We start from the raw sequence: 22,434 nt of genomic DNA, 5'->3' as shown, positions 1-22,434 counted from the left end.
AAACCAGATTGAAAGTTGTCAAAATATCCATTCAAGCTTAAGAACTTGTTCAGCTGATTGAAAACAACTTTTTCAATGATATTGCCTATGAAAGGACGATTTGAGATTGGTCTGTAGTTGCTCAATATGGTGTTATCCAGATTGCTCTTTTTCAGGAGGGGCTTAACAACTGCAGTTTTCAGGGATTTTGGAAAAGTCCCAGAGAAAAGTGAAGCGTTTACCAGTTCTAGGAGATCTGTTTCTGAACAGTTAAACACACTTCTGAAAAAAGATGTGGGAAGTGTGTCAAGGGAGCAGGTTGATGTTTTAAGGTGCTGTACTGTTTCTTCCAAAATTTTACCATCAATTGCTTCGGAAACAGACATAATAGCTACTTTCTGAGGTTGTGATCTGATCTGATTTACCCCAGTGCAGCTCAAGGATGTGCTGATCGCCTTTCTGATATTATTAATTTTCTCAGAGAAGGAGAAAGCAAACTCACAGCATTTGCTGTCTGAGAGCATTTCACTGGGAATATGACTTGGGGGGTTTGTTTGTCTCTCTACAGTAGCAAAAAGAGTGCGAGTGTTGTTTAAGTTTCTGTTTATAATATTTGAGAAGAAGGTCTGTCTAGCTTTGCCTAGTTCCATATTGAAAGCATGAAGGATATCTTTATAGATGTTATAGTGGATTTCAAGTTTTGTCTTTCGCCATATGCGCTCAGCTTTTCTGCAGTGTCTTTTCATATTTTGCACTGCTGTTGAGTTTCTCCACGGTGCATTTTGTCTGCTACTTTTCTTCCTGACATTCACTGGAGCAATGTTATCAATAACATTCTGTACTTTTGAGTTAAAAGAATCAAGGAGAAAATCAACAGAGTCTGCAGATATGCTTGGTGTTAAAGATATAGCCTTCATAAACAGTGCACTAGTATTCTCATTTAAGCATCGCTTTTTGACCGAGATAGATCTAACTTCAACAGTCGGAGAGATCAATATATCAAAGAAAATACAGAAATGATCAGGTAGCGCTATATCCTTAACGACAATGGATGAAATGGCAAGAAACAGGAATACTGTGATATCTGATCTCTCTTTACAGAGGCACAGACCAGTAATATGTGACTGCTGACATGGAGGTCTCCTTGATCCAGTTCCTTGTCCCGTAGCACAATCCACCTAGGTGTGTGTAAACTGACAAGTCACACCATTTCAAAGCATTTCAAATAAAATCTGAATGTTGTGATATACATAATGATGGAGAAATGCAAATGTTGACCTACAGTCTGAAGGATCTTATATTTGGTCTTTTACCTGTGTGATGTATACGCCAATTAAAAGCCTCAACTGAGTGATCTGTTATCCTGGAGACAATCATCAAATCATCAGCAAATTTCAATATAGTCCTATTTACATGGTTACTTTGGCACATATTCATATACAAAATTTAAAATAAAGGTGAAAGAACACAGCCCTGGGGTGAACCAGTGGATGAACATAATACATCTGATAAAATGCCATTTACTTTCACCCTCTGTGTTCTATTTCTTGACAAATAGAACTCAGAGGGTGAAAGTAAATGGCATTTTATCATGACAAATCATGTCTCAAACTCTACGCTCACACAGGGCAAGTTACATTAAACGTTATGCTTATGTATTTATTTTGAAGCTCTTCATATAAAGCATTCTTGTGTTTAGGGCAACTTATGCTGTGCACTTCTCCCGCAGCAAGTCACTCTGTCCTCTGTTATTCTTCAGGTGCATTTTGTCCATTGAAATGCTTTTTTCACTACGTAAAGTGACTGGCAGATGTTATCTGTTCACAGTGCACAGATGTGATTAATCGATAATCAGATTTGTTGTCCATTATTTCCCAAAATGATCAGTACTAAATACTAATCAGTACTTGATACATTTGAGATAATTCTTAAAAAAATGGTGAGCCAGTTTTCTCTCCTCTTCAAGTTTCTCTTGAGTCCGGTATGAGTCATATTGTTTCTGTTCCCGGTGTGTCTGGTGACCGATAGAAAGACCCTTGCATGAAACAACCAGCAGTTTTCCAAGGGCATCAATGAAGAACTCTGGAATAAAAAAATACATGGAAATAAAACGGATGGATGGAGATGAGAAGAAAAGGAAGAATTAAATGTGCTAGGAATCAATCAATGAAGATGTTTTACTAAGGTAACATTTGGAATGCTTACCGGTGTGTCCAACTCTTTTAAGGAATGGGTCAAAGCCAATTTTTTGCACCGCTTCAGTCCTCCCCAAGAAAAAATTTGTGACACCATCCACAAAAAAGCATCCGTTATAGCCTGAAAGTGGCTGATGAAACCCTCCTTTAATACGCCTTAGACAGCCACCTTCTTTTTTGGTTCCCTCATCATACTCAAGAATGAACTGGAACTGGTCACCTGAGACCTCACCACCAACCTAACCAGAGAAAAAGAGCTTGTTTAACAAAGCCGTTTTGCTCCAAGACTTTTCACCCCCCCCTAAAGAATATCCTTTCATACTTACAACATCTAGATCTGGAATCGCTTCCATAATCTCCACAAAACTCTCGATCCGTGTCTCCTTCAAGAACTCAAAGTCATCGTCGACCCACAGAAAGTATTTAGTTGTGAGTTGGGATAGTGCCAGATTTCTGCCTGCAAACCAGCCCTGAGGAACCAAATAATCATCAGCAGTGATTAGTTTCCAGGTAATCTACTCTTGTGTGACATACAGCATTAGATCAATTGAAGTGGTAGGGCAAAAGTGTGTACCTGTGCAGGAGGCATGATGTAGTGCTCTATGTTGTTTCCAGACACATCCTCAGTCTTCAGGCTGTCATCTGCAACAATGATCTTGATATTTGGGTAAAACTCTCGGATACTCTGGATGAGGACTTTCAGCTCCTTATACCTCAGAAATGTCTTGGTAATTATGGTCACTTGTGAGTTGATATCTGAATGGCAAGAGAGAGAAATAGGTGCATTTCATTAGCAGGTTTTACAAACTTTACAGATGTTTAGGTATATTAAATATAACAAATTTTGTTATAACAAGGATATCTGATGCCATGTCACTGTTTTGTAGTGTTTTAATTAGTGTGTTGTGGTCTTACCTTTTCCGGGGTCATAAAGAACAGGAACTGTTGGTCTCCTAATTATGATGGGAAACATGGCCTCATGGTCCTCAAAAGAGAAATGAACTAAGGAAAGAAGACATTTATTGTAATTTGGCCACGTTCACACAGCAACAGAATATAATTATTGATTACTTAATAAGAAACTTTCTCAGTCTTAAATTTGTCATTTCTGGTGGATTAGTTAATCTGTTTTCCATATTAGTTAATGGTAGTAGCTGAAGTATTAATGTAGTACTACTCATTTGTCCTGCATTATTTACTCATCTATTAATGATGTACCATAAAGGCTTTATACTTTTACGTCGAAACTTACGCTGGAGCCTCGGCGCCGTAGGCTATGCATCTGTTTTCATTTATACTAATGCATTATTGTCCACGTCGACATGCATGCAGGCCACTAGTAGGCAGTGTCCGCGGTCATGTTGAGTATCAAGGCAAAAGCCAAAGAAGAAGCAGCTTGTCATGTATGTTGTCAGAGAAGCTTACAAATAGAAATGGCAGAGAAGCAGCAAACAGAGCATATTTCATTCTTATGGTAGTTGAAAACGCTCGCTCTTCTCTTATTGCTCCGCGCCAGTTTTTTGACCCATGGGAGGGGTTCTAGCAGACCAATCACAGTGCTTGTGGTCCGCGTAGAATTGAAGTGTTGTTACATTTTTGAAGAGGTGCACGTCAGGCTACGCGTGGTAGAAACAGCCTATGTCGTAGCTACGGCGTACACTCGACGCAGAAGTATAAATCAGCCTTAACTCTAAAGTGTTACCATTAATCTTCTTATCATCACTGTGTGCTTGAGCAACACACTTTACATACTGTAAGAGTCTCTTCTGTGCATTTATATACAGATAGCCCTTACCCATGTCAATTGTATAAATGTGATAGATGGTACTGGTGTATGTCACTCTAGACAGCAGATCATTGAGTTTTGTGAGGTTGCTGGATGAGATGTTTAGTTCGCTCTGACCCTGTCCATCCACCTGCTGTCCATCCAGAACATTCTCCACTGAAAGCACTCCACTCTTCACACTCAAAGACACCTGCAGACAACAGTGTGTTTAAAGGATTAATTCACTTCAGAATTAAAATTTCCTGATAATTTTCTCACCCCCATGTCACCCAAGATGTTCATGTCTATCTTTTTTCAGCCGAAAAAGAAATTAAGGTTTTTGAGGAAAATATTCCAGGATTTTTCTCCTAATAGTGGACTTCAATGTCTACCAAGGGGTTGAAGGTCCAAACTGCAGTTTCAGTGCAGCTTCAAAGGGCTCTACACGATCCCAGGCGAGGAATAAGGATCATATCTAGTGAAACATTTGGAAAAAAAAAACACACACACAAATGTATAGAATATTTAACCACAAATGCTCATCTTACACTGCTCTGTGCCACGCATTATGTAATCATCTTGGAAAGGTCATGCGTGATGTAGGCCAAAGGGCAGTAATCCATGTCATTTTCTCCTCCAACTTCAAAATCGTTCAAAATCCGCTTGACTTAGTCTTTGCACGTTCACTTTGTAAACACTTGCTCAGTAACTCTGCCTATAGAGTACATCACACATGACCTTTCCAACGTGATTATGTAATGTGTGGCGCATCACAGAGCTAGTGCAGGGGGGTGGTTAGAAAATGACAGATTTTTTTTGCTAGATAAGACTCTTATTCCTAGGCTGGGATCATGTAGAGCCCTTTGAAGCTACATTTAGTAGCAGGTCCACTGTATGGAAAAAATCATGGAATGTTTTCCTCAAAAAATAGGATTCTAAAGTGCATGCATACTGAATAAATACCTCATACTAGGCATTTCAAAATTTTACTTATGAAAATTTTTTTACAAAGGGCATTGTTTGATCAAGGTTAAACTAACCTTGTACACCTCCCTCTTTTTTGTTGTTACCCTTCTTTTTTGTGTTTGAAGAGCGAGACCTGAAATTATGATAGCAAAACAATTCACTTAATAAATCAAAGAAAAAAATACAAGGAATACAAGGAACGAATCATCTCGGTTACGTATGTAACCCTCGTTCCCTGAAGGAGGGAACGGAGATGTACGTCAGTAGTGACTGACAAATTGGGATATCGCCAGAGAGCCCTATCAGCTTCGAATGAAACTAAAACAAGCCAATAGAATTGCTGTGCGATATTTGCATAATACGCACCGCCCCTGCCAGGTGGGTATAAATAGGGAAGCAGATGCACTCTGTTTTTCAACCTTGAGTCTGCACTACAGCGAAGGCACAGGAACTGTGGCGAACAAGGGTTACATACGTAACCGAGATGTTCCCTTTCAGTCGGTCACGTTCGACATACTTCAGTAGTGACCGACATATTGGGATCCCAAATAAAATGCCATAGTTACTGACCCCTTCCAGCGCACAGCGTAAGCTCCAGCCACCCGGTGCACATGGGGGGCAGAGAAGAGGGCGAGCTTACACTGAGAGAGTCTACTGCTGTTCCGTAAGACCCACTACAGTAAGACTTAGACTACACTGGGGAAGTGAACCCATAGGAGTCCACAACCTACCCTGCAGGGGAGGAAATATGTGGAAATACACATATGGACTGGCCGTGGGCAGTACGCAAATGGAGTCCCTGGGATGGCTCCAGCCTAGAGATAGGAGAAGACTCATCTGACAGGTGACAGCAGAGCTGGCTCTTCTAAGGGAAACACACATGCTCACCATGGGGAGTTTGATCGTGGTCAATATGCATATGGGAACACCCACGTGGAGGGGTCACAACATATGGCACCCAGCCAAACCTAAACATCAGATACAGAGATTTGGCCTGGCATCAGACACTCCGCAATGTCCAAGCCACAAGGGGTGGTGGATTAACTCGACAGGGTTCACCAAGTGGTTATCCGGCTACTGGAAGCGAGTACATGGGAAGATACCGGTTCCACTCAAAGGCTATAGAATTTAGCGAACGTGTTGGATGTTGCCCAGCCCGCAGCTCAATAGATATCTGTCAGCGAGGCAACTCCTCTGGTGGAGTGAGCTCATAACCCGAGTGGGCAAGGAATGCTTTGGGACTGATAAGCCAAGGCGACTGATAAGCCTTTCCCTTTTGCTGGCCTCTGTAACAGACAAAGAGATGATCTGAGGTCCTAAAGCTTTGCGTTCTATCCACGTACAGGTGCAGAGCATGGACGGGACAGAGCAAAGCCAGGGCTGGGTCTGCCTCCTCCGAAGGCAGCGCTTGCAGGTTCACTAACTGATCTCTGAAGGGAGTGGTAGGAACCTTGGGCACGTATCCAGGCCGGTGTCTCAGGATAACATGAGAGTCAGCGGGCCCGAATTCCAGGCACAATTCATCAACTGAAAATGCGTGCAGGTCCCCTACCCTCTTAACCAAGGCCAATGCAACCAGGACCACGGTCTTAAGTGACAGTGCTTTTAACTCCACTGACTGCAAAGGCTCGAAGGGATGACCCCGGAGAGATGTAAGTACCAGGGAGAGATCCCAAGAGGGTATAGAGGAAGGGCGAGGAAACTTCGCCCCATTCAGGAACCTGACGATCAGGTCGTGCTTCCCCAAAGACTTACCATCAACTGCATCGTGATGTGCGGCAATAGCGGCAACATACACCTTGAGGGTGGAGGGAGACAGCCTTCCCTCCAAGCCCTCTTGCAGAAAGGAAAGCACAGACCTGACCTAACATGATCGGGGGTCCTCTCCTCCAGGGGAGGGAGCGATGAGGGCATTGTCTCCAAAAGAACTGTCTACCTCTGCTCCAGGTCACCTGTTTCAGGACCACTTCTCGCTAACCACCTGGCTTGGCTGCAGACTGAGAGGGGTGGGTTTAAGGCCAGCTTGTGAGATGAGAGCATTGAGAAAGCGCACTTTGATGTCAACTCGCACCTCTGCAAGGCTAGCCAGGGGTGTTTCTGGACCACCATGGTGGACATCGCCTGGCCAGGGGCCTGCGTTGTGACTTGCATCATGTGTAGCTCAACCCTGACTCAGAACTACCCAAATGCAATGAGTGCTTTGGCCTTCCACAGACTCACCGGGGGGTAGAGGTGGTGTGCCCATAGCACTGCCACCCCACCATCAAGGGTAGTGAGAGAGGAAAAACTTTTAATGCAGATTATGGCCCTTTTGGCATTCCATATTTGGCACCAAAAGGCTTCCATACTGCCAAGTATGCACATGCAGGCTAAAGACAGGGGGCGGGGCAAGGCAAGTATGTGTCACACTACACCTCCAGGGGCCCGGCAAACCATGGTCGTCAACTCTGAATCTGATTCAGAATGAGCACACATCACAACCGTGGGACGCTCAGCCTCATCTTCATTTCCAGAGCCCAACAACCCTTTCTCCAATGTAGCAATCGACATCTGATCCTCTGCTTGAGCCCTGACTGAAATGCTAGGTCTCCCGTGAGAAGGACCAACAATCCACCCAGAAGCTACCACGGCGCGCTGAGCACTTAAGCACTTAAGAAGGCAAGACGAACAACGAGCATGCTCTCATGAGAGAACATGAACCACCCACAAGCAGAGTCTCAGCACGCTAAGCAGACATGAGAGAAAGTGATTGTGGCCATCAGTGAGGATAGGAAACGACCGCCTCCAGAAACGACAGAATGACATCTTGAAAAAGAAGCAGTGTCCGTCTGTGAAGCTCTTTTAGAAGACGGAAAGAGACAGCTCTTTGTGTTGTGCTGAAGCACACAGGGGATCAGCCATGATGTGACTGCAGGTATACCGCTCCCTGAGGCACACGCACAGAGGAACCGGCCCAAATCGCAAACCAACGGGGCAGAAAACAATGCTGTGAAAACAGTAGTTGAGAGCTGTATAAATAGCTCATGAAAGCTTGCTCTGTGAAAGCTCGCAGCTTCGCTGTAGGGTGCCTTAACACCAGCACGACAAAAGTTTTGAGGCTTGAGAAGTTCACTCTCAGTCGATAGCAGGAATACAACAGGTTTTCTCCGAAGCGAAAGACAGAGTGCGATTGCATCTGCTTCCCTATTTATACCCACCTGGCAGGGGCTCTCTGGTGATATCCCAATTCGTCAGTCACTACTGACGTACGTCGAACGTGACTGACTGAAAGAGAACTTAAGTTACTGCTAAGCAACATGATTGGTGAGGTTGTGCCCAGTTAAAAAACTTTCCTAAACAGGATTCAGTTGACAGGAAAAATATACCTGGTATCAAACTTTTCTGCAGAGGAGCTACCCTGAAACCAGTAGGATACTGGAGTGGGCAGTTGGCTTTGGCAATAAGAATTTTTGCATTTGTCTTCATCCTAAGAAAAACACAAGAATACCACTATAATGAGTTTATATACCAAAATACTATGGAAGTCAATGGCTACTGTCAACTGTCTGGTTACCAACATTCTAAAAACATCTTTTGTTTTCAAAAGAAGAAAGAAACTCATATAGATATGAAACAACTTGAGGGTGAGTAAATGATGACAGAATTTTAAAGGGATGCACCGATATATACATTTTGGCTAATACCAATAAGCTTGTATTGGTATTAAGCTTGTATCGAAGCTTGTATAAAAAAAAAGAAACATCTCACAGTAAAGCATTGTATCGGAGCTTGATTCGTTTTGCCATAACCACGTGACCGGCAGTGATGGGAATAACGGCGTTATAAATAAACGCCGTTACTTTTTTCAGTAACGAGTAATCAAATGAATTACTTTTTCTCCCGTTACAATGCCGTTACCGTTACTGACAAAAAAAATGTTGCGTTACTATAATTGAGCTCACTGAAGCGGTTTTCATCCGAGTAAGCTCTCTCTCAGCCATAGGACCTGCAAAGTTTTTTTTTTCTCTGGTGTGTGCTGCGGTTAGTCATACACAAATATAATTTTAAACTGATGATAATGTATAATGCGCTGTGTGTGTGTGTGTCTGTCAGAGCATGCGCGCGAAGCGCAAGCTCAAACCAGAATACCCGTTTTGATGCTTGATCGAAAATATGTGACATTTTTTTCTAGTCGACTAGTAGTTGTTCATTTAAGCTATTAGTTGACTAATCACATTTATATTAATTTAATTTCTTAAATACTGGAGAGAATAAACCATAATAAGGAGCGTTTACATAATATAGGCTATATAGCACTCAAGGGCACGCATAATTGCCATAGAGAACAGGCAAAAGTAATGATTATGAGTGTGACAAAAACAGCAAGGAGACATTTTAATTGTTTATAAATAAAGTAATGTTTTCTGAATCAGTGTCGGCTGCAAAGATGAAGTTGACATTGCTGATTCTCATTGCTGCTCATATGGACGCGCCTAGAGAGATAATGCACATTTCATTCGGATTAGGCTACATAATCAGAGTAGCCTCTTTCTTTTCGTTTTTAATTACTTAATTTTCGTTAAAGTAGATATTTCAAGCATTCTATAGATATATTTTTAATGTCTGCGAGGCAAGCAGCCTCTGAGTTTCGGTTCATTTAGCCTATAAGACGCGCTCCAGTTCACGCGCCAGTGATCGCGCCCGCGCCTCCATGTCATGATTTTATTGTCTGCTATATTTGCTTGTTATATATTAAATCCAAGCAATTGGTTGATGAAACATTGATTAAAATTAAGATACAATTTTTACAAAACGAAATTCACTTTAAAGAAAGGCTTTCTACAAAGCAAAACTTAATGAAGTGGTCAAAATCATATCTGACCCACTCCATGTCTCCCGATATATTTGCGCATCTTTTGATGCATCTTACTCATGCTGTTCACCTTTCATAATCGAATAAATGGATTTAAAACATAACACAGGACTATTTAAACATAAATATGAAAGTACGTTTTCTTTGGCTACCAACACAGTAGGCTACAGAGAAATTTCATGTCGTGAGCAATGAATCATGAATCAGGAGTCGCATCAAGAATAATTTATTCTTAGACTTATATGTAATATTGGGGGCATTCAATTTATTTGGCATATTTTTTTCATACATTTTTATTTATTTATTTATTTTTTTTAAAGTAACGCAATAGTTACTTTCCCTGGTAATTGGTTACTTTTATAATGATGTCACTCAGTTACTAACTCCGTTACTATTTGTGAGAAGTAACTAGTAACTATAACTAATTACTTTTTTAAAGTAACGTGCCCAACACTGGTGACCGGTGACGTCCAAAGCTTTGTTTTCACAAACAACCACGTGACTGCTTTGTATTCTGATTCACATAACGTGAACCCTTGTGCAGATGTGAAGTGTCATTTGCTTTTTAGCAGAGGAATATGCCATAATACGAATAAATATTTACATGTGTTCAGTTTGTATTTATTCCCAGTTCATACTTCATTCTATGACAACTTTGATAATATATGCCAAAGCTTGCCTAAATTTTATTCAGACTCATTTATTCAAATTGTGTAAGTAAAATGACACCTGAAATACCTTTTTTATGTATAATAATAATTTACATTGTTTTATATGCTTTTCATAGCACAAACTGATTTATTACATGAAACCCAAAAATAGCTGGGTCGCCTCGGACACAAAGGCAAGTTTTTTTCCACCTTTTGACCACAAGATATCGTTAGTGTGCACCGTGTCGAAAAGCTTAGAGTAATGAACCTTTTTACGATAGGTCTACACTTGAAAGCCTAGGTGCTTTGCAAAGCTTCATTTCGCCATCAGTATTTAATGGTTTATACATTTTTCTATGTTGATTTGTGTTGTGTTATGTTAATAAGTAAAACAAGACCGGTAATCATGTTAAATCTTTATTGTTTTTATATAACCACTTACATATTATAAATAGTCATACTTACGTACTGGAACATTTTCCCATCCCAAACAGACAAAACCCGGTCACAGTACATGACCACATTCCCGCCAATAGAAGGCACAGTTCATTGTTCTCATGTGTGAGGGGGATTTTGTTGATCTGATAATTCTTTGTTAAGCATTGTTAGACATTAATAATTAATTAAGTTTGTTTTGTTCTAAATGTTTATGCATTTTTGTATTTTAACAGTTTACCTCTTTGTTACTGTTAAATCACATCTGTTTTTTTTAATTATTTATTACCTTTAATTTCTAAATGGTTTAGTCCAATTAGGAGGGGCTTGGTCTTTTTAAGATGACCTCTCAGAGTTGTCTGGAAGTGAGTTTGAGCAAAATTGCTGTCTTTTGGGTCAATTTATTGGCATAGCCAAAATTTTGTTTGTCTGTATATCTTTTGAACAGTTTTTATTTTATTAGTTTTTTGTATTTTTGTTTGTTTGTTTTTTTGTATATATTTTTGGACTTTCACTGTAAAACCTTTATTTTTGCTCCATTTGGAATAAACACTGAACTTTTGGCTTTATCATCACGTAACATCATTTTTATGCCTCCATCTGCCGGTACATTCAGAGCAGTGGTGGTGCTGCTGCTTTTCAAAACATCTTTGGGGCCCTTCTTGTTGCAGTTGGCACACCACTGTCTTTGTTACAGAGCCTAATTACAAAAACAAAAGTCTCACCATTAAAAGCCATGTCCCTAGCACTTCAACAAAAATCAAACATATACAGTACAGTATCCTAGTTTGAACCAGTTTATGTTTTAAAAATTAATTTCACACTCATATGGCCTACTTTCTTTATCAAAATGCATTAGAGGTGCTTCGTGTCGCCCGCGCCGCTGCAGCTCCCAACATGAGCAGATGAGAGAGAGAGATACTTTCGATTCTGTCCTGAGTTTGTCAAGATTCATTATAATTTGTTTTAGCCATCTAGAATCTCAGTATTGACTGCATGTTTTAAACAGTTTATTGAACAGGTTAGTCGATTGCCTGATGTGATGTTACACATTCAGAGCTCGTGAGCCGCGCCTCTTAAAACGGCTGTGCCTCTTAAAGCAACCGTGACACTCTTTAAACAGTTTATTGAACAAGTTGATAGCCTGATACGATGTTACACACACACACACACACACACACACACACACACGAGCCGAGCCGCGCCTCTTAAAGTGGTAGTGACTCTTAAAGCGGCCGTTGTGGTGGGACTACCTTCAGAACATGGAACAGATGTGTGTTTGGCTCTTTTGACTTGGGCTGCCCATCAAGGCTTGATTTCAAAGTTTGATTTCAAACTTTATTTTCTAGTTAATGTTGTGTATTGCTGTTTGAGCTACATAATTTGAACGTCTCAGTTTACGTATGTAACCATGGTTCCCTGAGAACAGGGAATGAGACTCTGCGTTTGAAATGCTTTGGGGAACGCCATCACGTGAACCGGTGTCTGAAACAATTATCCAACCTTACCAATCCTATTGGCCGGCGACATCCTATGAAGTCATTAAAGACGCGACCCAGAAGTATAAAAGGAGCACCTAGAGAAACAGTCAGTACCTTATCTTCTGAAGGGACTGTTCAGCAGGCAGCCCCGATGCATGGCTAGGAAACGCAGAGTCTCGTTCCCTGTTCTCAGGGAACCATGGTTGCATATGTAACCTGAGACGTTCCCTTTCGAAAGGGAACTCAACTCTGCATTTGAAATTATATGGGGAACGATATATCCATGCTGCCATGCTCCAAAAAATGGAGGGCCTGCCCAAGAGGCCCAAGAGAGGGCCTACGACATGTGGCATCAGCTCACAGCAGTTCTCTAAGCTCGAAGGGAGACAAGCAGAGTAACCCTTCTTCTCAAAAGAGGTTACCTAGTTTAACTCAACCTGAGCTAACATACCACTAGGTCATGTACTCAGTAAAAACACCTTCACTCTTAAAGAGAAGTACAAACCTATGCCATCATGCTCTAAAGGAGGCCCGAACAGGGGCCTACCACTCAGAAAGACACGTGGCATCAGCTTCTAGTGGCAAATACTAAGCTCTCAGGGAGCTACAAATAGAACCAAACTATACAGTGAGGTTTAACTATAAACTCAACCTGCGCTTCATTCCAATCCACACATTCCAACAGGCAATGTACTCAGTAACCCTCTTAATATTCTTAAGGCAACAGGAGTACCAAAACTCAGCCAAATGCTCTGAAAGAGGCCCAGTTACTGCGCCTACTACTCCAGGAGACACAGCCAGCCAGTGTCAGTGTGAACAACCATAATAAGAGTGCGCCATCATGTTCTTAGAGGAGGCCCAACACAGGGCCTACGACTCCAAAAGACACGTGGTGTCAGCCAATGGCATCTATCTAAGCTTCTAAGGGAGCCTAATCTGAGAACCAAACAAAGTGAGGTTACCTATCTTAACTCAACCTGAGCTTAAGTCTACACATTCCAACAGGCAATGAACTAAGAACAACATGTCTCTGAAGGAGGCCTAAAAACTGGCCTACCATATCAAAACAGACATAGATATAAACCTGTGGCAGTGTCTATATTTTAAGTGAGCGAAACTCTCAATCAAAAACAATCCACCAACAAGAGCTTGTGGTGAAACAAGCAAAGATGCTAGAAGGAGGCTTAATAAATGAAAGCCTTCAACTACAATGCAAACCAATTCTTGTGGCAGTGTTTAACTCTAAGGAGCTATAAAAGAACCAAACTGAATAGTGAGGTTCCCAAAGCAAGCTGCTGGCATCTGTGATTGATTACCTCCCTCAGATCCTGCTTCTTCTTCCTAGAGTTTACCTTAAAGGGCTTGGAAGGCAGGACCGGAGCTTTCAGCGTCTGGGCCTGCCCTGTGATAAGATAGTTTGCGAACGTCTTGTCAATAGGAGGCATCGACACATACCCATGCTGGCTCAACCCCTCCACATCAGAATACGAGCCGAATATGGGTTCTTCCATGCCTTCTTGATCTCAACATGAAGATCAGGAAGGAATGGAAGGCTTACGGGGCGGCACTGGCAGAGCAAGGAGCTTGGGCGGCGCTGGCAGGGCTAGGAGCTTGGGCGGCGCTGGCAGAGCAAGGAGCTTGGGTGGCACCGGCAGGGCTAGGAGCTTGGGCGGCACTGGCAGAGCAAGAAGTTTGGGCGGTGCTGGCAGAGCACGATGCTTGGGCGGAGCAGGAAAGACCTCTGGAGTGGTCTCTGGACCCACAGCGGGCTCTTGAAAGGCTTCTGAGCCTTGAAGAACGGAAGAAGCCTTCTTCCTCCTCCTCCTCCTCTTCCGAGGATGAGGCGATAGTTCACCAGTCGGAGCGGGTTCTGGAGCAGACTCACTGGCTGAAGTGGGTTCTGGAGCGGACTCAATGGCTGGAACGCCCCCCTTCATCCATAAGCACCGAAGGGGCACCCATCTTGCCCGTGGGCACTGGCAAAGCAGCCATCTTGTCCATTGCGTCCAAGGCGCTTGAGTGCATTGCAACTGGCGAACTTGAGTGCGTCGCAACCGGCGAATTTGAGTGCATTGCAACCGGCGAATTTGAGTGCGTTGCAACCGGCGAATTAGAGTGCGTTGCAACCGGCGAATTTGAGTGCGTTGCTCTGGGCGATCAGCGGAGACAGGACGTGGCTCTGGGCGATCAGCAGAGACGTGGCGTTGCTCAGGACGATCAGCTGTAACTTGATTGGGCTCAGGAAGATCAACTGTGTCTTGACTTTGTGTTGTTGTTGTGACCACCATTTTGTGAATGTCCTCTTTAGCGGCAGCCATTACGTGTTCAAGTGAGGTGTCGTGTTCCTCCGCGACACCCACAGTAAATGGAGAGCCGATCAGCTGCAATGCCAGATCAATATATTGTTCCAGCGTCCAGCTGGGATCGTCAGAAGGCATGACGGAACTCAGCGGATCAGACAGTCCACCTCGGAAAAAGATCATGAGACATACCTCATCGAAACGCGTTAAATGTGCTAGTCCAATAAACTCCTTGACGTACTCCTCTAACGCTCTGTCTCCTTGACGGAGACACATCAATTGAGCAGATGGATTCATTGTTGCCGAGACGGGAACACTCACAAAGCTGCTGGATCTGGGTTTGGCAAAGTCTTCTGTAAGGAGGCGGGACTCAGGTAGGGATCCAAATGCAAAGCTTTGTTTAAAGTGAGCATTGTCATACAGGCAGGGTCAATCGAGAGCAACCAGGAACAGCAAGGGACAGGCAGAGTCGTAGTCAGAATACAGGCACAGATCAGGACTGGCAGATATCACTCACAGGTCGGTGTACAAAGCAGGAGTCAGGACAGGCAGCAACGGGTCAATAAACAGTTAACAGGCAGGAACGGTAACACTAGACAGGCAGACAGGATATAACATTTGGAATTGCTACACAGGGTAATCAAGACTTCGCGATAAGGTGGTGTGTGTGTGAGTCCTTTATAGTCCAGATAACAAGCTACAGGTGTATGTGGCTGATGATGATTGATGATGATCACGTGATGGCGTTCCCCCTAGCATTTCAAACGCAGAGTTGAGACTTTACTACCTCGTTAATTGTTAACCAAACGCATAATCCTATATGAGCTAAATCAGATATAAACACAAACTAAACATTAAAACATTAAAATTTACATTTACACAAAAAAGGCTGTGAGTGCTCAAGTGAACTTATAGTCATGAAGGTGTAACTCTGTTATGGATGCATTCTTTCTCGCACTAAAATGGTCAAACAAAGAATTCACAGCATTCTTTTACAGTAATGTTTTCAGTATAATTTTGTGTAGCTTATATGACAGACTTGCGCTGCACGTTGCACTTAACTTATTTTCCTTTTCAAAGTGATTCCAATTATATTTCAAGCAATTCAAAACCATCATGGTGAACAGTGGCGCATCTGAAGCATCTCAGCTGAAGGAAAAAATCAATTATTTATCTGCTTTAATATATCGGCCAATAAATTGGGTCAATAATGATAACATTAAAAAATGATCATATTTCGACCAACAACGGTATGGTTGCCAATATATCGTGCATCCCTAGAATTTTTATTTTTGTGTGAACTATCCTTTTTACAGGACTGTGGGTGAAATATAGGGAATTACAGTTCAACCTGAGTTGGTGTTGACTGAACTCCTTTGCTCTTCGTTCAAGGATGTCATCTAGTTCATCTTTTGGAACAAATTGCTTGGTGAGTTCACACGGTGATATACTATAAACATGACAAAAAGACCCCAAGTTAGGTAGACCATCTAAACTGGAGCTACTTACAGTAATATTAACTAGGAAAATTAGAAAATTTGCTTTGAGAATGTGTCTTGCTCATGGCTGGCATTGTTGGACAGAATAAATTCAACAGTCACTTTGCTAGATTTGTTGACTTTGACCACATTTATGTCCCAGGGTTTTGTTTTTTTTGTGCATCATTTCCAATCAAACTGCCACTGCATAAAATATAAATAGTGTGAATATAATATTTAATTGTATTTAGTATACATAAAATGCTATGAATTTAGTGAGATTAAATGATGCTTAATAATGCAATTAAATTAATGAGGTTTGGCCATTTTATTTCAAAAACAAATAATAATTTGAGATCTTAAAGAAAAAGAATGACAAAATAGACAATAGTAGTAGTGCATGTGCAGTACAGGCTAATCAAATAAAAGTGAGATTGTGAAAACTAGTAAAACTAGAAAGTGCCAGCAGTTGCAGAAACACCCTGTTACTAAAAACCACTATATCTATAAACCACTGTTACTCTGAAATCATTGTAAATCATACTGAGAATTTTCTAAATAAAAAGAAATCAATCATCTCATTAAGTCTGACTTCATGTGCCAAGGTTTCTGGGTCCAAGCATTCTATCAGATGCCAAAAGCAAACAATGAACGGTGCTAATAAACACTCACACTGTGCTGTAATACTACTGAAAAAATCATGATCCTGAAATCTGAGATGTCTAAACAGTGATTCATCTTTTATAAATCATCAAAATATTGGTGTCTGTGACTATAATGTACACTGTGAGTTTTTAAAACCTTAGCTTGAATGTATATGAATAAATAGTGCTCATAAATGGCTGTTGAGATAGTATTCTCGACTGAAACGAGTTGAGGCTTGGACACGGAAACAGTGTTCATTATGTCACGACTTAAAGTGGAAGTGAATGCGGACTGAGAGAAGAAAAGGACATACACGTTCTGGGATGCTAGTATGTTTTTCATGACTTTCAACACTCCACTTTGTAATAAGCAAATGGTCAGTGTAGTACCAAGCAGGATGTAGCATTTGTACTTCATAATCGGGATGATCTGAAAGAACAGTTACACAGCATTAACAGTTACACTGGAAATCTCACACTTCTGTATAGGAATTCCACAACACTTTAATGAACACTAAAAAACACAAATAGAATGTGAGGCTTGGAATGACATGCAAGTGAGTAAATTATTTAAATTTTTGGGTGACCTAACCTAAGTTAGTGTTATAGCTGACTGGCTATCAGAAACTACTGCGTCATGTACTGTAAACATGGTGGACACACACTCAAAAGGTGGGTTGTACTTTGTTACATTTACTTGAGTAGTTTTCTGAAAAATTTGTACCTTTTAGACTAGATTTAAATGTGGGTAGCCTACTTTTACTTTAACTTGAGTACATTTCTAATGAAAAATCTGTAGGCCTACTTTTACTTCACTACATTGGGCGACGTTCCTCTCGTTACTTTATTTTAATAATTTAATTAATTTAGTTTTATTCAAACAAGTTGGTAAAACTGTATAAATTGGTTCACGAATCAGTTTGAATGGTTTGTTCAGTTCCCTGCAGAATCTTCTGTAGCGGTTTCTCACTCAGAGCGTTGGATGAAGTGGCAGTGGACCTCCAGTCAATTAAAAGCAAATCTGCAAACGCATCCTATTGTTTGCCAGCGATGAAGATCTTTATTAGTTGAACTGTGTATGCTGTCTGTGAACAATTCCATACAGGTATCGATTTCAATTCATACAGCCAATAGCCAACATTTTACAACCAAGCAGATTATTACACCACGATAACACAATTATGGAGGTAGAGTTGTAGCTCTCCAAATAAATATGTTATGATTTTTGATTATGATTATGAAAAATAAATGTAAATATATTAACAAAAAAAAAAAAAACGATCGTATGCACAAATGAATAGAATAAGATCCACAAATCTATGTTAGGAGTTTCACAAAAAAAAATTAAATTCACAAATAAATAAAATGAGATTTGCTAATAAAAAAACACATTCACAAATATGTTTTTATGTCACACGCACAACTCTGCCTGCATTTATTTGTGAATCACCATCTGTACATTTGTGAATTGCTTTCTATGCATTTGTGGATTCTGGAACAAAAGGCTTGTTTGAGATGCGCCTAGCCTCGCCTGAAATGTAGTGAGGGGAGAAGGCTAGGCGCATCTCAGACAAGCCTATCATTACGGTTCATCTGAGTTTTCTTACGGATAGAAAGTTTACAGCGATTATCTGGAGTTAAAAACGGACATTTCATGGTAGCTAATGTACAATAAAACTTAATGAAACTCATCAGTAAAGTTTTGACCATCATTCGGACGTGGATGATTTTTGGAGTATATTCTTTATATTGCCATGAATTATGATAAAACACAGATCCCCAGCTATAACACCTCTACGTGACGAGGGCGGTGTGGCACGGTGCAGCAAATAAATAGAGGCATTATAATCATTATAAACAAACGGATTACATTAGTGTCCATACTGTCTAAAAGTGGCACGGTGAGAAACGACGAGTCAGTGGCTATAATACCACACTAGCACAATACCATGCATAATACCAAATATGAGCCTGAATGAGCATCAGTGATGTACCAGTAGGCTATACGAGCCTTGGCATCACTGCATGGTTATATATATATATATATATATATATATGTGTGTGTGTTTGTGTGTGTATTCATTTTGGATGCTCTAAATAACTTTTACAATAAAAAAAAACTATTAAGTCTGATTCATCTGAAACATTTGCATGCAAGTGTGCGTGGACATTTTTAAATAAAATGCATTATAGGCTATAATTCAATAACCTGTCACATTTAAAAAGTCTAGGCCTATATATTCTCTATAAACAAGGGTAAGGTTATAACGTTTAATTAATGTTTACAATATTAAGGGCCTGTTAATGTTTAAAAGCTGGATCCGTCGATGTTTGATAAATTGGGAAATGATGTTATGTGATGACAGTTTCATCTATATTGCAAATTTGCATGTTTATCACAAGGTTAAATCCAGTTAGATAAGTTAATAGCTAATTATTGAGGCTTTCTGTTAACGTGACGCTTCCATAACGCATCTGTATCCAATATAGCTACCTTTGTTGTTCCCATAACAGAGAGCACCGTTTCTCTGGCATTTTTAAATGGCGCATAAAATATAATAGTTTGGCTTGACACACAGTCTAATGGTCTAACGAAATGTACATTTTAAACTTCTTTTTACTGTACCATTGTACCAACTTCCTTTCTAAGCCAATGCAGGATGAGACCACCCCCGACTGTAAAGCAAAATGTGATTGGAGTGTGCTGTGATTGGTCAGCGCCACGTGGCTGTTATCTGATTGGCTTGAGTTGTCGGTGGGAGGAGTCGACCTATTTGTGGATTTGTTTTCGGTAGTGACGCTAGAATTGTTTCAAAATCCACAAATGCGCAGGAAGCAATTCACAAATGTACAGGTGGGGATTCACAAATAAATGCAGGCAGAGTTGTTCTTGTGACATATTTGTGAATATGGTTTTTATTAGCAAATCTCATTTTATTTGTGAATTCAATTAATTTTTGTGAAACTCCTAACATATATTTGTGGATCTCTTTCTATTCATTTGTGGATACGATCATTTTTTGTGAATATCTATACATTTATTTGTGGATCATCTATTTATTTGGAATTTTGCTACAATCCTACCCCCATAATCATTTCTTTACCATTTTTATGGACATATATATTAATTTATACATTAAATAAGCTATCATTATTCAGAGAGTATGAAATGAACACCCGCCGTACCGCGGTAATTTGTGGGTAGGCTAGCCTGTTCGTCTTGAAAATGAACACCTTTGTGTAGACACAGTTAAGCAGTTTACACACGCCTGCTAAGATATACATTTGATTACATTTTGGAGAACAGACAGAAGAAGATCCGTCAATGTGCATTTGATCATTGTTTGTGTGATGTTCAGAGGTTATGAGCGTGAGCACATGTAAAGAGTTTCTTCTTTCGGATGTAGCTGTATACATTGTTATTATTATACAAAGCAAAAGACATGCAATTTGGGCTACAGATGTCAAGTCAAGTCACCTTTATTTATATAGCGCTTTTTACAATGTAGATTGTGTCAAAGCAGCTTTACATTGATAACTGGTACATTATTTTGGCTGCACAGCAGCTCTTAAAGAATAGTGTCAATGCAGGCAGATCAAAACACTGTTGAATATCAAATGTCAATTCAAATTTCAAGATGCCATAAATAATGCTTGTCTCTTCTGTGTTTGTTGCAAAGATATCTAATTATGATAATAATTTCAATAATAACATGCTATATATATATATATATATATATATATATATAGTTGAAGTAACTAGTAACTACTTGAGTAGTTTTTTCATTGGATACTTTTTTATTCTTACTCAAGTAATTATTAATTAGATTATTAGTAATTATAAAAGATTATTAAGTTCACTTTTACTTTGAGTAGATATTTTGAGTAAATACTTGTACTTTTACTTGAGTACAGTTTTTGGATACTCTACCCACCTATGCACACACTTTTCTAAGCTGTATAATGCTCCTAAACACATACTTCTGTGTTGTTTATGAAGGTGGATCTAACCTGATCTGTACTAAAAACTAATAGGAATTCAGACAATATTTCAGCATGAAAGCCATTAGACGAATCATTCTACGTAACATCTTTGACATCAGTAAACACAGTCACAACAAAACCCATCTTTTCTGCTTCTATGTCATCATCTACCATATAGGTCCAGTCTTTCTTTTACAAACTCATCCACATGAATTAGCAAAATTACAACCATACGTGAAATGTACTTACCAAGAAATGCCTTTTTTATTAGAAAAGCTATGAGATGGAGTCTTCTCATGCATGCATTGTTGTTGAGGCAATGAACAAAAATACATATAATCTACTCCATAGCATTCCTAAGGTCTCTTTTGAAAGGTGTTGTGGAAAAATTCTTTATTCCTTTAGTGATGAGAATGTAATGACACAAATATTTAAAATGTCTGTGTTGATTTTATTCTTGCAAGAAGGTTGTTCAATGCAGATACAGAGTTCTACAGAGAAGAACATCCTCACACAGTGCTGTCTTATATACCCCTCTTATTGTTCCTTGTTACCCCAAACCAATCATAACACATATTACCATATATGGATCAGAAGAATAAAAAAAGAAAGTAAAACTTAGCAGATGACCACTGAATTCCATGCTATCTAGTCAAACACATTTGCACCTTTTCCACTTCCTTTGTTGGTTTTCGAAGTAAGCAGTAATTTAACAATGAACAAGCTGACACAAAACATTCATCATTATTGCAGTCTGATCATTTGATAACCCAGATACTAAAGGCCAAAATTTCAAAATACAAGGCCAAACACACATCAGTAACAATATTATCAGGATGAAACATACATGACACCTATATATTCAGCCTTTGTTATCAACCCAGTAATCCATGCCCAGCTCCATTTATCTTTTCCATTTTCCTAATCATATTTTGTTAGCTTTTAAGCTTTATTTAATGAATAAGATCTAACCAGATAAAAATGTTATAATTTTAATTTTAATCTATTGTTTTAAATGATGCAGTTTTTTTTACCCAGTTTTTGCCATAAAAATAGTCTAGGCTGCTGACATGGCATTAAATCTTTAAACTAAGTCAGAGCCAATTTAGGTAATTTTGGCAGAGCGCAATAGTTCATAATGTATGGAAGCCCATTTCCGCCACATTAGAAAAAAATTAAAAGTCGAAATTATGACATAACTAAATCGAAATTATGACTTGCTACTCATTGTTGATCTGATGCTGACGTGACCCGACACAAATTTTGAACACATTAACGTGTTTAACATATTTTAAATATGCTTTTTCTAATGATGACATTCTTGTCTTATTAGCGGAACGGCATTGAAGCTCTGAGCAAACGCGCTCTGGAACGGATTTTAAGCAACAAGCTTTGGCACAGAAAGAACAAAACTGATGTGGCTGCGTAGGTGGCACCTTTCACTGAACAACTTCAAATCTCAGACCAATGTCATGGATGCACCAAAAATATTGATTGAATGGTACTGTGAGTTCTTTGTCTGGCTATCACCAGACCAAGCTCAATTTAAAATTGAACATTGGTCTGGGGAGTTTGCTATGTATTTTCTACTGCACAAGAGGCGATCAATGAGCATTATTCACGCAATTGGATAGTCCTTCAACCAATCGGATCAACGATCCGGGTGACGTACTTTTGCAGAGCGACGTGAAAACTCCAGACAGGT

The 22,434-nt window shown here is 40.0% G+C and overlaps 1 protein-coding gene across 2 annotated transcripts; it reads right to left on the bottom strand.

The window, feature by feature from the left end:
* Nucleotides 1–633: 633 nt before the first annotated feature.
* Nucleotides 634–22,262, bottom strand: LOC125272836 (beta-1,4 N-acetylgalactosaminyltransferase 1-like). 2 transcript variants are annotated; one of them, XM_048197987.1, is made up of 11 exons: nt 20,979–22,262; nt 17,060–17,175; nt 15,975–16,073; nt 8,271–8,371; nt 4,980–5,038; nt 3,970–4,150; nt 3,090–3,176; nt 2,749–2,930; nt 2,501–2,644; nt 2,185–2,413; nt 634–2,061 (listed from the first exon to the last, which is right to left on the bottom strand). In XM_048197987.1, exons 2-11 carry the CDS (start codon nt 17,161–17,163, stop codon nt 1,880–1,882), a joined length of 1,368 nt encoding a protein of 455 aa, XP_048053944.1. In that variant the 5' UTR covers nt 17,164–17,175; nt 20,979–22,262; the 3' UTR covers nt 634–1,879. The 2 variants fall into 2 exon arrangements, with proteins under 2 accessions (XP_048053944.1, XP_048053952.1); XM_048197995.1 differs by lacking the exons at nt 15,975–16,073; nt 17,060–17,175 and having other exon boundaries at nt 20,979–22,258.
* Between the last annotated feature and the right edge of the window lie 172 nt (nt 22,263–22,434).

The sequence above is a fragment of the Megalobrama amblycephala genome, linkage group LG1 (genome assembly GCF_018812025.1).
Source record: "Megalobrama amblycephala isolate DHTTF-2021 linkage group LG1, ASM1881202v1, whole genome shotgun sequence".
NCBI classification, from domain to species: domain Eukaryota; kingdom Metazoa; phylum Chordata; class Actinopteri; order Cypriniformes; family Xenocyprididae; genus Megalobrama; species Megalobrama amblycephala.
This window is presented reverse-complemented; position numbering and strand designations above follow the sequence as displayed.